The 14365-nt window shown below is 40.6% G+C and overlaps 1 protein-coding gene across 3 annotated transcripts in view; it reads left to right on the top strand.

Moving 5' to 3' along the window:
- Positions 1–14365, top strand: part of LOC141110382 (sodium/hydrogen exchanger 9B2-like) — a 134140-nt gene that overhangs the window by 59354 nt on the left and 60421 nt on the right. For all 3 annotated transcript variants that reach the window (XM_073601721.1, XM_073601712.1, XM_073601704.1), the window contains 2 exons: positions 3130–3257; positions 10238–10413. In XM_073601721.1, coding sequence (XP_073457822.1) covers positions 3130–3257; positions 10238–10413 — 304 coding nt within the window. The remainder of the gene's footprint in view (positions 1–3129; positions 3258–10237; positions 10414–14365) is intronic.

The raw sequence follows: 14365 nt of genomic DNA, 5'->3' as shown, positions 1-14365 counted from the left end.
CAGCGTTTGCTCCCACGATACATAAAGCCTTGACTCCAGCGCTGTCGGAGGTGATATATGCCGAAGCATGGGGGCAGCAGGGGCGGAGGAGTGATTTGCTCCTAACTTTTGGGGCGGATGCCCCCATGCTTCGGCATATATAAATGGTGCATGTATGCCCATCATTAGAAGTGGGTGGATGAAGGGAGGTATTCTTATAGTGGGCATACCCACCAATCAATCTCTTTTTTTCGTTCAGCCCACAGGCTGCATGAAAAAAGATTACAATATATGCCCAACAAGGACCAGCAACGTACTGGTATGAGTGGTTATACCAGAATGATGCCTGCAGGTTTAGGTATCATCTTGGTATCATTCTTTTCAGCCAGCGGTCGGCCATTTTTTTTTCAAAAAAGAGTACCTGTCACTACCTATTGCTATCATAGGGGATATTTACATTCTCTGACATAACAATAAAAATGATAAAAAAAAAAAAAAATGAAAGGAACAGTTTAAAAATAAGATAAAAAAGCAAAAAAAAATAATAAAGAAAAAAAAAAAAAAAAAAAAAAAAAAAAAAGCACCCCTGTCCCCCCCTGCTCTCATGCAAAGGCGAACGCAAGCGTTGGTCTGGCGTCAAATGTAAACAGCAATTGCACCATGCATGTGAGGTATCACCGCAAAGGTCAGATCGAGGGTAGCAATTTTAGCGTAGGCCTCCTCTGTAAATCTAAAGTGGTAACCTGTAAAGGTTTTTAAAGGCTTTTAAAAATCTATGTAGTTTGTCGCCACTGCACGTTTGTGCGCAATTTTTAAGCATGTCATGTTTGGTATCCATGTACTCGGCCTAAGATCATCTTTTTTATTTCATCAAACATTTGGGCAATATACTGTTGTGTGTTTTAGTGCATTGAAATTAAAAAAAGTGTGTTTTTTTTCCCCAAAAAATGCGTTTGAAAAATCGGTGCGCAAATACTGTGTGAAAAAAAAATTAAACCCCCACCATTTTAATCTGTAGGGCCTTTGCTTTAAAAAAATATATAATGTTTGGGGGTTCAAAGTAATTTTCTTGCAAAAAAAAAAATTTTTTCATGTAAACAAATAGTGTCAGAAAGGGCTTTGTCTTCAAGTGGTTAGAAGAGTGGGTGATGTGTGACATAAGCTTCTAAATGTTGTGCATAAAATGCCAGGACAGTTCAAAACCCCCCAAATGACCCCATTTTGGAAAGTAGACACCCCAAGCTATTTGCTGAGAGGCATGTTGAGTCCATGGAATATTTTATATTGTGACACAAGTTGCAGGAAAAAGACAAAATTATTATTTTTTTTTTTTTTTTGCACAAAGTTGTCACTAAATGATATATTGCTCAAACAGGCCATGGGAATATGTGAAATTACACCCCAAAATACATTCTGTTGTTTCTCCTGAGTAAGGGGATACCACATGTGTGAGACTTTTTGGGAGCCTAGCCACATACGGGACCCCAAAAACCAAGCACCGCCTTCAGGGTTTCTAAGGGTGTAAATTTTTTATTTTACTCCTCACTGCCTATCACAGTTGCGGAGGCCATGGAATGCCCAGATGGCACACACCCCCCCCCCCCCGCCCCAAATGACTTCATTTTGGAAAGTAGACACCCCAAGCTATTTGCTGAGAGGTATGGTGAGTATTTTGCAGACCTCGCTTTTTGTCACAAAGTTTTGAAAATTGAAAAAAGAAAAAAAAAAAACATTTTTCTTCATTTTCAAAAACAAATGAGAGCTGCAAAATACTCACCATGCCTCTCAACAAATAGCTCGGGGTGTCTACTTTCCAAAATGTGAAAATTTGGGGGGGTTTTGTGCCATCTTGGCATTTTATGGCCTTCGAAACTGTGATAGGTAGTGAGGAGTGAAATCAAAAATTTGCTTGGTTTCGGGCCCCCATACGCGGCTAGGCTCCCAAAAAGTCCCACACATGTGGTATTACCATACTCAGGAGAAGCAGTAGAATGTATTTTGGGGTGTAATTCCACATATTCCCATGGCATGTTTGAGCAATATATCATTTAGTGACAACTTTGCGCAAAAAAAAAAAAAAAAGTTTGTCATTTTACCGCAACTTGTGGCAAAATAAAAAATATTCCATGGACTCAACATGCCTCTCAGCAAATAGCTTGGGGTGTCTACTTTCCAAAATGGGGTCATTGGGGGGGGGGGTTTGTGCCATCTGGGCATTTTATGGCCTTCAAAACTGTGATAGGTAGTGAGGAGTGAAATAAAAAATTTACGCCCTTAGAAATCCTGAAGGCGGTGATTGGTTTTCAGGGCCCCGTACGCGGCTAGGCTCCCAAAAAGTCCCACACATGTGGTATCCCCATACTCAGGAGAAGCAGCTAAATGTATTTTGAGGTGCAATTCCACATGCCCATGGCCTGTGTGAGCAATATATCATTTAGTGACAACTTTTTGTAATTTTTTTTTTTTTGTCATTATTCAATCACTTGGGACAAAAAAAATGAATTTTTCAATGGGCTCAACATGCCTCTCAGCAATTTCCTTGGGGTGTCTACTTTCCAAAATGGGGTCATTTGGGGGGGGGGGTTGTACTGCCCTGCCATTTTAGCACCTCAAGAAATGACATAGGCAGTCATAAACTAAAAGCTGTGTAAATTCCAGAAAATGGACCCTAGTTTTTAGACGCTATAACTTTTGCGCAAACCAATAAATATATGCTTATTGACATTTTTTTTACCAAAGACATGTGGCCGAATACATTTTGGACTAAATGTATGACTAAAATTGAGTTTATTGGATTTTTTTATAACAAAAGTAGAAAACAATCGTTTTTTTTTTTAAATTTTCGGTCTTTTTCTGTTTATAGCGCAAAAAATAAAAACCACAGAGGTGATCAAATACCATCAAAAGAAAGCTCTATTTATGGGAAGAAAAGGACGCAAATTTACTTTGGGTACAGCATTGCATGACCGCGCAATTAGCAGTTAAAGCGACACAGTGCCAAATTGTAAAAAGTGCTCTGGTCAGGAAGGGGTAAATCCTTCTGGGGCTGAAGTGGTTAATGTTGTCTGTTTTATAATTGTTTTGACATGTCGCTTGACAAACTGGACTTAGATTGTTTTTAATCTATTTAAAATTATTATTTGTATTCAGGCTCTGAAGAAACTCAAGGCAGTGTGTTTACGGCTTTCTTTTGGTCCCTGTGCGATTGAGACTTGCTGTGCTGCTGTTTTATCTCACTTGCTGATGGGATTGCCTCTAACATGGGGATTTATGCTGGGGTAAACCATTTTTTTTTTTATTATTATAAATTGCATAATGTATTGTTTGGTGATGGTAGAAGGGTACATGACATGCCCTTTTTATTTAAGAGCAATGAGGGTTCTCATACGAAGATCTTCTTGAAGGAAGGCAAGATGAATGTGGAAGCTGCTATTGGTGTCTTCTTTCTGAAAATACTGATTGTCTGGCTGTCTCTAGCTTCAATACCTTTTGAAAGAAGAAACCAGGAACAAGTATAAATATCATAAATGTCTGATGGAAGTCAGAGCTCCTAATCTGCATACTTGTCGCAGGTCAGTTACTTAAAAAGCACATTGGATTAGTATAACCACCAGAAAGCCAGTATTTTCAGGTAAGGAGGTCTGCAGTGGCAGGTTCTGTACTTCCTTAGTACTTTATCACCATTAACATGACAGGCTGCAGATTATTGAACCATTTTGTCAGGCATTGAAAGAACTTTACTTTGTGGAGAAGGAGGTAGGGGACAGGCCCTATTTGGAAGCTTTTTTCACAGCTGCTCAGCCCACAGCTTGGAGCTATTAACCCCTCAGCGCCCCCGCATCACTGGGGACCCTGTGCGCGTGCCCTGTGTCCGCGATGTCCGCCAGGCACCCACGATTGTTCATCACAGAACATGGACGTGGATCTGTGTATGTAAACACACAGATCCACGTCCTGTCAGGGGAGAGGAGAACTGATCGTATGTTCCTTGTATATAGGAACACCGATCGGTCTCCTCCCCTCATCCGTCCCCTCCCCCCACAGTTAGAATCACTCCCCCTAGTGTTAACCCCTTCCCTGCCAGTGACATTTATACAGTAATCAATACATTTTTTTATAGCACTGATCGCTCTATAAATGTCAATGGTCCCAAAATAGTGTCAAAAGTGTCCGAGCTGTCTGTCACAATGTCAGTCACAGTCACGATTAAAAATCGCCGCCAATAGTAGTAAAAAAAAAAAGTTAATAATAAAAATGACATAAATCTATCCCCTATTTTGTAGACGCTATAACTTTTAAGCAAACCAATCAATATACGCTTATTGCGATTTTTTTTTTTTACCAAAAAAATATGTAGAAGAATACATATCGGCCTAAACTGAGAATAAAATTGTTTTTTTTTTCTTTTTTTAAATTGGGATATTTATTTATAGCAAAAAATATTGTGTTTTTTTTCAAAATTGTCGGTCTTTTTTTGTTTATATCGCAAAAAATAAACGCAGAGGTGCTCAAATACCACCAAAAAGCTCTATTTGTGGGGGATAAAAAAATATCAAAATTTAGGTACAATGTCGCATGACCGTGCAATTGCCATTCAAAGTGTGACAGCGCTGAAAGCTGAAAATTGGCCTGGGCAGGAAGGGGGTGAAAATACCCTGTATTAAAGTGGTTAAGGTATATGTAAAGCTAATTACTAAAAGCGTCATATAGCTTTACAATGTTAATCCCTTCGTGCCCACAGTATGCATATATGCGGCTTCACTGGACTGGGCTTTTATCTGTGGGGCCACATATATGTATATCTGTCTTGTTGTTGGAAGGGTGCCGCACAGCGCGCTCCCAGCCCAGAGACTGGGGTCTTACTGTGAGCCCCGGGTCCCATACAAATGATCGGGCCTGGAACTCCTGATTCTGGGTCACCTGATCGCATTGATAACCTCTGATTTGGCTATCACAGTGATCAGTCACTGTGAAGCCCGCCCCTGTGTTTCTCTCTCTGAATGGAAAGGAAAGATACATAGGGGTTGATTTACTAAAGGCAAATAGACTGTGCACTTTGCAAAGTGCAATTGCACTCTGCAAGAGCAGTTGCTCAAGAGCTTGGTAAATGAGGTAAGCGTTCACTGCAAAGAATATCCAATCACGTGCAAGGAAATAAAAAAATAGCATTTTTGCTTGCACATAATTGGATGATGGAAGTCCACAGAGCTTCTGCTCATTTACTAAGCTCTGAAACCACTGCTCTTGCAATGTGCAACTACACTTTGCAAAGTGCACCGTCTATTGGCCTTCAGTAAATGAACCCCATTGTGTCTATCTCTCTCCTTGCAGAGAGAGTTAAATAAACAACTGTGTGCGTGAAAAAGGAAAAAAAGGAAAAATACCTAGATCAAGGTTTGATCTAGGTCAGTGCCAGGGTTAGTATTTGGGTCAAGTAAGGGTCAAAAAAAAGGGAATGCGCACTATTGTATGTACCTGTAGCAGGGCTCAGAAATAACAGCCAACATGCACAAACAGTGAGGGAAAAAAGTATTTGGTCCCCTGCTGATTTTGTACGTTTGCCCACTGACAAATGATCAGTCTATAATTTTAATGGTAGGTTTATTTTAACAGTGAGAGGCAGAAGAACAACAAAAAAATCCAGAAAAACGCATTTCAGAAAAGTTATAAATTCATTTGCATTTTATTGAGTGAAAAAAGTATTTGATCCCTTCGCAAAACATGACTTGGTACTTGTTGGTGGCAATCAGAGGCCAGACGGTTCATGTAGTTGGCCACCAGGTTTGCACACATCTCAGGAGGGATTTTATCCCACTCCTCTTTGCAGATAGTCTCCAAGTCATTAAGGTTTCAAGCTTGTTTGGCTGGTCTTCTCCTATGGGTCATAGGTGTGCAATTAGTTTTGCCGTTTTGTGACCCATTTTCAGCAGAGAGCGGTCTGAAGTCAGCTCTCTGCTGACGTCACTGGAATCAGTCCAGGCACTGCGTCATCACGACAAACTCTGGATCCGCCAGGTGCCGATACTGATACCCATCTCAGCGAGCCGCTGAGAGACTGTGGCGGCCGCTCCCACCCCTCCACAGCTCGCTGCTCCAGTAAGCTCAGGGGGGGCAGAGCAGAGAGCCGCTGACTGACAGTCCGCAGTTCTCTGCTCAGGGAGCTGAGAGAACCGAGCCATCAGCAGTGTTCGATGGCTCTGTTCTCAGTGTAGAGGTGCCGGGGAACAGATGCAGCATCGGACTGATGCTGCATCCACCTAGGTAAGTGTGATTATGGGATAAAAAAAAAAAATTCCTATACTTCTCTTTTTTAATGTGCTTCTTCTTGAGCCACTCCTTTGTTGCCTTGGCCATGTGTTTGGGGCATTGTCATGCTGGAATACCCATCCACGGCCCATTTTCAGTGCCCTGGCTGAGAGAAGGAGGTTCTCACCCAAAATTTTATGGTACGTGGCCCTGTCCATCGTCCCTTTGATGCAGTGAAGTTGTTCTGTCCCCTTAGCAGAAAAAAACACCCCCAAAGCATAATGTTTCCACCTCCACGTTTGACAGTGGGGATGGTGTTATTGGGGTCATAGGCAGCATTCCTCCAAATATGACGAGTTGAGTTGATGCCAAAGAGCTTGATTTTGGTCTCATCTGACCACAACGCTTTCACCCAGTTCTCCTCTTAATCATTAGCAAACTTCAGACAGGCCTGTACATGTGCTTTCTTGAGCAGGGGGACCTTGCAGGCACTGCAGGATTTCAGTCCGTCACATCGTAGTGTGTTACCAATTGTTTTCTTGGCGACTATGGTCCCAGCTGCCCTGAGATCATTGACAAGATTCTCCAGTGTAGTTCTGGGCTGATTCCTCACAGTTCTCATGATCATTGAAACTCCACGAGATGAAATCTTGCATGGAGCCCCAAACCGAGGGAGATTGATAGTTATTTTGTGTTTCTTCCATTTGCGAATAATCACACCAACTCTTGTCACCCTTTCACCAAGCTGCTTGACGATGGTCTTCCAGCCCACTCCAGCCTTGTGTAGGTCTACAATCTTGTCCCTGACATCCTTGGACAGCTCCTTGGTCTTGGCCATGGTGGAAAGATTGGAATCTGATTGATTGCTTCAGTGGACAGGTGTCTTTTATACAGGTGACAAGCTGAACTTAGGAGCACTCCCTTTAACCACTTACCGATCGGCTCCTGTACATACGTCTGCACTTTGAAGATGGATATCTCGGTAACGGCAGCAGCTGCTGCCACAACCGAGGTATCCATCTTTACAGGAGCCGGTTCTGTGTACGATAATGGTGGTCTCTGCGGCGGGTTCACCGCGAGATCACCGTTATCGGCGGCAGGAGAGGTGCCACCCGCCGCTCTCCCGCGCCCTCTGCCGCTTACCGGAGCCGTCGGTAGCGGCGGAGGAGATCGGGACCTGTCACCGCTGAGGTAAGGAGACGAGTGAGGCTAAGATGGCCGCCACCCATCTCCTTACCATAGGAGGGCGGAAGCGACGTTATGACGTCAGCTCCGCCCATATGTCTTAAAGGCATTTTTTTTTTTTGTCATTTTTTCAAACGACTTTATTTTTTTTTTTTTTTGCATTTTAGTCCAAATAGGAGACCTGAGGACTTTTTGACCCCAGATCTCATATTTAAGAGGACCTGTCATGCTTTTATTACAAGGGATGTTTACATTCCTTGTGATAGGAATAAAAGTGATCCAAATTTTTTTTTTTTTTAAAAACAGTGCAAAAATAAATATAATAAAGTAAAATTAATAAGAAAATAAAAACATTTTTTTTTAAAGCACCCTGTCCCGACGAGCTCGCGCGCAGAAGCGAACGCATACATGAGTAGCGCCCGCATATGAAAACGGTGGTCAAACCACACATGTGAGGTATAACCGCGACCGGTAGAGCGAGAGCAATAATTCTAGCCCTAGACCTCCTCTGTAGCGCAAAACATGCAACCTGTAGAATTTTTTAAACGTCGCCTATGGAGATTTTTAAGGGTAAAAGTTTGACGCCATTCCACGAGCGGGCGCAATTTTGAAGCGTGACATGTTGGGTATGAATTTACTTGGCGTAACATTATATTTCACAATATAAAAAAAATTATGGGCTAACTTTACTGTTGTCTTATTTTTTTATTCAAAAAAGTGAATTTTTTACAAAAAAAAGTGCGCTTATAAGACCGCTGCGCAAATACGATGCAAAAAAAAGTATTTCAATGACCACCATTTTATTTTCCAGGGTGTTAGAAAAAAAACAATATATAATGTTTGGGGGTTCTAAGTAATTTTCCAGCAAAAAAAACTGTTTTAAACATGTAAACACCTAAAATCCAAAATGAGGCTAGTCCTTAAGTGGTTAAGAGTGCTCCTAATCTCAGCTAGTTACATGTATAGAAGACACTTTGGAGCCAGAAATCTTGCTGATTTGATAGGGGATCAAATATTTATTTCCCTCATTAAAATGCAAATGAATTTATAACTTTTTTTTTAAAAGCGTTTTTCTGGATATTTTTGTTCTGTCTCTCACTGTTAAAATAAACCTGCCATTAAAATTATAGACTGATCATTTCTTTGTTAGTGGGCAAATGTAAAAAAAATCATCAGGAGATAAAATACTTTTCCCTCACTGTATGTGGTATCACTGCATTTGTCGGAAGTAGGAGAATTAATTTCGGGTTCTTTGGTGTTAGTAACAAGAAATAGGCATGTGCAATTCGTTCCATTCCGAATTCGTTTTTTACCGAATTTCGACAAATTCGTTAATTCGGGAATATCCGAATTAACGAAAACCCGTTTAACAAATTTTTTCCGAATATTCGTAAATTCGATAAAATTGGACATTCGTAAATTCGGGCATTCGTACATTCGCAATTTATGAACGTACATTCGTACATTAGTAAATTAGTGAATTCGTAAATTTGTAAATTCGAAAATTCGGAAATCTGAAATAATAGTTAACTAATAATAACTTAACTATTAGTAATTACTAGTAACTTTTAAATTATAGGTATTGTAATTTCCTTTCAAATTTGGCTGTTAGTGAACGTAACACATACAAATTTATCCGAAGTTATGAATGATCCGAAAAAACGGAATGGAACGTAATGAATTAATAATAATAAATAACAATAATAATAATAACAACGTATTATTATTAATTTGTTCCGTTCCATTTGTTTAGATGCAGCATTCATTTTGGATAATTCATAACTTCGGATAAATTGGTATTTGTTACGTTCACTGACAGTCAAATTTGAAAGGAAATTACAATACCTATAATTTAATAGTTAGTTACTGTTTCAGATTTTTGAATTTTTGGATTTTCAAACTTCGAATTTACAAATTTCCGAATTTTCTAATTTACAAATGTACGATTTTACGAATGTACAAATTTACAAATGTAAAAATGTACAAATGAACGAATGTACAAATTAACGCATTTACAAATGAACAAATTTACGAATCGCGATCATAACGAATGACCCGAAAAACGAAAAAAATAATAAACTAATGAAACGAAAACGAAAATAACACATTTTTTGGCTGTGCACATGTCTAATATATACAGCTAAATTTAAAAAAAAAAAGATTTATTTTACTATTTTGGCCCAGTTTTTCTTTGATAATGAAAAGAAAGATGCAGGTGAAATCCTTACCATTTACCACAAAGTGAAGTCCCAATTTGTCCTGAAAAAAATGTGGTATGATCCACCTGGATGCACAAAGTAGTTATGAGGATATGTACAGTTTTACTAACACATGTCAAAGTTGCAAAATGGTACCTAGGCATTAACATTTGTGTTACCCTTAGGTGTAAAGGGGTTAAAGTAATATACAATATTTTTAAATCTGTGGTTTTCATTGAAAGAACACCTGCTGATCCTGACATGAAGGTTTTTTTTTCCAGCACTTTGTTATGGGGTGGCAAGGCTCTCTCCTTGCCTCCCAGTTACGCTTCTGTGTTCTCACCGTCATGGGCTCTCCTGATGGTGATTGTAAGTGACCATGTTGATGCACATTGCACAGACAAGATCCACTGTTGTCACCATTAGCAAATCCTTCCTGAGGAATGACTAGCAGCAGTTTATGAAGTGCATGCTTATGACACACAATGCTTTAGAAAATGAAATGTCCTTCATTAAGGGTTTACATGCACTTTTCATTTTAACTGTATTTTCCAATATTGTTTAGGACAGTCCAGGAATTCCTGACTAAACATAACTTTTCTGATTTTTTTTTTTTTTTCTCTGACTAGCTTTGTTCTCGGTGCTGTGTCTCCTGCTGTTGTAGTTCCCTCTATGCTGCTTCTTCAAAAAGAAGGCTATGGAGTAGATAAGGGTATTCCAACACTGTTAATGGCTGCTGGAAGCTTTGATGACATTCTGGCTATAACCGGCTTTAATACATGTTTTGGAATGGCATTTTCATCAGGTAATTTTTTTTTTTTGCCTGCCTCTACTGGCACCATAGAATGAAGAATCATAGTGCTTATACAACTTTTCTGCCTCTACTTCATGTACTGCAACATTCATTCTGTGACTTTCAGTTCTGTGCATAGAAATCTACTGCTTTTTGGCAAAAAAAATTGCTGAAAGAATCTTTCACCATGGCTGCCACTTGTCGCAGACAGATTTTCCATCCAACACTGGAGATGGGACATTGCAGAGCTCCTGGAAATAGGAACTAGCATCACTGGGGGGTGGGCAAATAGCAGCTTCCTGCAATGATGGGGCATATTGACGTAGTAGCAGCTTATTTTCTTCTTTCTTCTTTCTTCTTTTTTCATTAACCACATTTTTATTAAGCATTTTGTATTTACACAAGTTTCACGCACAGCACGTAGATAGTGAATTCACATATACCTATTACATTATAATTGTTAGGACAGCTCCAAATTTTACTTTATAACAATTCATAAAGGCTAAGAAAAGAACCAAAACCATATAATTAGGTATTTTTAGCTAGTCTTTCATAATGACTATTTTGTGCTGTCGAGTGTTCCTCGTAGGCAGATATCTGCCCCGTAGAGAGAGAGAAGGAGAGAAAAAAAACACACAATACAAACATGAACAAAACCTACACAAACCTCTGGGAAGCCCCCTTTCGACCATCAACCGCAGCAAAGCATAACAGCGAAGCCACACCAAATCAGAGTCTCACTCATAAACCTTAACTTTTCAAAGATGGGATCTTAGTATATCCGAGCTCAAGAATTCTATCCAAGGTGACCACACTTCCATAAACCTATGATGGTTTCCCTGTATACTACTCTCCGTTATTTCCTCCATTCTCTTTAATTGATTAAGTTCAGCAACCCACTGTGGGAGCAACTCTTGTATTTCAATGTCTGGGTATGATTATTCGTGCGGCGGACATTAGGTAAGGGAGCAGTCCTTTTGTGACCTCTCGCATAGAGCCCGGGTATATGGATAACAGAGCTATTTCTGGAGATTTCTGGTAAGATAAGCCAGTTTACATAAGAGAAAATTTGAAATACAATCTCCCAGAAATCTCTTATCTGGGGGCATGTCCAGTCCACCATATATGAATCATTGTACATACATCTCTTCCGCAACGCCAACACTCCTCAGGATAATTCTGGGAGATTCTATGTAGCCTCACCGGGCATCTGTACTGTCTAGTTAGTATTTTATAGTTCTTTTCTTGTATATAAGACAAGGAACTAGATTTGAAAGTTAACCAAAACCAAAAAGCTTTCTTCCATTCTTCTATGGAAATCGGATGACCCAATTCTCTCTCCCAGTCTCCGATATAGTACGGGCTTGAAGGGAATGCGTGTGATAGAAGTATACCATAAAGCGTTGAAATAGTGAAGAGAACATCCTATAGGCCCACTACAAAGATTCAAATGGCGTTAAATCCCTATGAAGTGAGGTCATTTTAGAAATGGTGAAAAAACTGACCCACATAATTGCATTCAGTAGTCAAAATCGTGTTCAGTGGCTGGAGTCCTTTTGATGACAAAGCTTGTGTAATCGGGGAGGGAGTCAGCAGTGTCCATCTTAAAAACCTATCTGACGACAAGCCAGGTAAAAATTCTGGCTTACCCATTATTGGGTTAATGGACCTTGTACTGAAGAGACACCCCCACCTTCGAACAGTCCGATCCCAGACATAATAGATACTGGGTCAAAGGTGGAAGTGTTTGTCTAGTTGGATGAAATTTAGGTACGATCCACGGAAGAGAGACCAGAGGGAGCTCTATTTGCTGTTCAATGGCTACCCACTGTTTTGTTCTCCCACAGTGGAACCAATCCAGTATTCTAGTCAATACAGAGGCTATATAATAAAGTTCCATCTGTGGTAAACCTGCTCCCCCCTCTGTCTTCCGCTTTACCAGAATATCGTAGCAAAGTCTAGCCGAAGAATTCGGCCAGATATAGCGAAGCAAGCTCGATCTGAGAGACCGAAAGAAAGTCCGTGGAAGAGCTATAGGCAATGTTTGATATAGATATAGGAAACGAGATAAGATATCCATCTTGTATATTGCCATTTTCCCTAAATTCCCTAACCAGGAATATTTCCCTGGCCATATGCTGCAATCTATTAATTGTGGAATTAAGAAAGGGGAGATAATTCCATTCATACTTTTTTTTTTTTTTTCTTCTGAAGGAGCAATATTCACTGCAGGTAGCAGCTCTTTTATCAAGTTCCTTTTTATTTAACCACTTCCCACCCACCCACCGTTATGACGTCCTGGGCTTTGAGCAGGTATATCTGAATGATGCCTGTAGTTAGACATCATTCAGATATTGCCGGTTTCAGCCGGCGAATCTCTACACCATAGGAACGATCATAGCGGCCGTTCCGCCGCTTGATCGTTCTTACAGTAGGTGAGAGGGGACGTCCCCCGCCCTCCGGTGCTTGTTACGATCGGTGAGGTGGAGAGCGGATCCGCCGGCGCCGGATGTAGATCATAGAGATTTCCGGCGGACCAGATGGTCGCCAGAGTCTCTGATCGTCGGAGGCCGGGCGCGATGTTATGACGTCACGCCAGGCCCCTCCATTCAAAAAAACGGCGCCGCTTCAGCTGGGAAGCGGTGATCGTTTTATTTATTTTTTTTAATTTCAGGCTTCCCAGCCTAGTGGTGGGATGTGGGGTCTTATTGACCCCATATCTCACTATTAAGAGGACCTGTCATGTCATATTCATATTACAAGGGATGTTTACATGGCTTTATGCTGATCCAATAGCATTTTTTATTTCAAAAAGTGTCAAAATAAAAAAGAAAATATAATTAACAATAAAAAAAAAAAAATTTTAAAGCACCGCTGTCCCCGTGTGCTTGCACGCAGAAGCGAATGCATACGTAAGTCCCGCCCACATATGAAAACGGTGTTCAAACCATACATGTGAGGTATCGCCGCGAACGTTGGAGCGAGAGCAATCATTTTGTCCCTAGACCTCCTCTGTAACTCAAAACATGTAACCAGTAAAAAAATTTCAAGCGTCGCCTATGGGGATTTTTAAGTACCGAACATTGGAGCCATTCCACGAGCCTGTGCAATTTTGAAGCGTTTTACTCGGCGTAACTTCATCTTTCACAATATGCAAAAACATTGGGCTAACTTTACTGTTTTGTTTTTTTTAAACACAAAACTGTTTTTTTCAAAAAAAAAAACGCGTTCGAAAAATTCCTGCGCAAATACTGTGTGAGAAAAAAAGTTGCAACAACTGCCATTATATTCTCTAGGGTCTTTGCTAAAAAAAAAACATATATAATGTTTGGGGGTTCTATGTAATTTTCTAGCAAAAAAATTATGATTTTTACATGTAGGAGAGAAATGTCAGAATTGGCCTGGCAGGCAAGTGGTTAAACATTCAGTTTAAAATAGCCATGACCACGGTCTACCTGAAATTTTTTTTGTTCACGTGTATCCTATGATTTGCATTGTAGGAATCCCCCACTCAGTAAAAATTTTCTCTTAAGCTTAATCGTTCGAGGCTCTCAATTCTGCCTACTGAAACATGCTGACCTATGGATGAACTTCAAGGCTGCCTATTTACTGTGTCACACACTTCGGGAGTTATACACTTAGCCTGGGTTCACACTGCCAGGACTGATGCAAGGATTTTTGACACCCTAGGCAAAACCTCATTTTGCTGCCCCATTGGCTCCACCCCCTTTAGCCCTGCCCTTCTGACAGAGGGCGCCACTATACAGGAAGCATCGGCTCTGCTTCCTCTAGCGCTGGCTCCAGTGCTGCATCTCTAATTACACTACCGTTCAGACTGAGTTAGTTACATGCTGCAGCCTGCAGATGCGGAGGGAAACCAGTGGCCGGGCGCCCCTAGGCAGCAGTGCACCCTAGGCGGCTGCCTAGATTGCCTACTGGTAGCACCGGCCCTGCACACTGCCAT

This window comes from Aquarana catesbeiana, linkage group LG01, assembly GCF_042186555.1.
Source record: "Aquarana catesbeiana isolate 2022-GZ linkage group LG01, ASM4218655v1, whole genome shotgun sequence".
Classification (NCBI taxonomy): Eukaryota; Metazoa; Chordata; class Amphibia; order Anura; family Ranidae; genus Aquarana; species Aquarana catesbeiana.
Note: the sequence above shows the minus strand (reverse complement) of the source record. Positions and strands in the feature narration are given on the sequence as shown.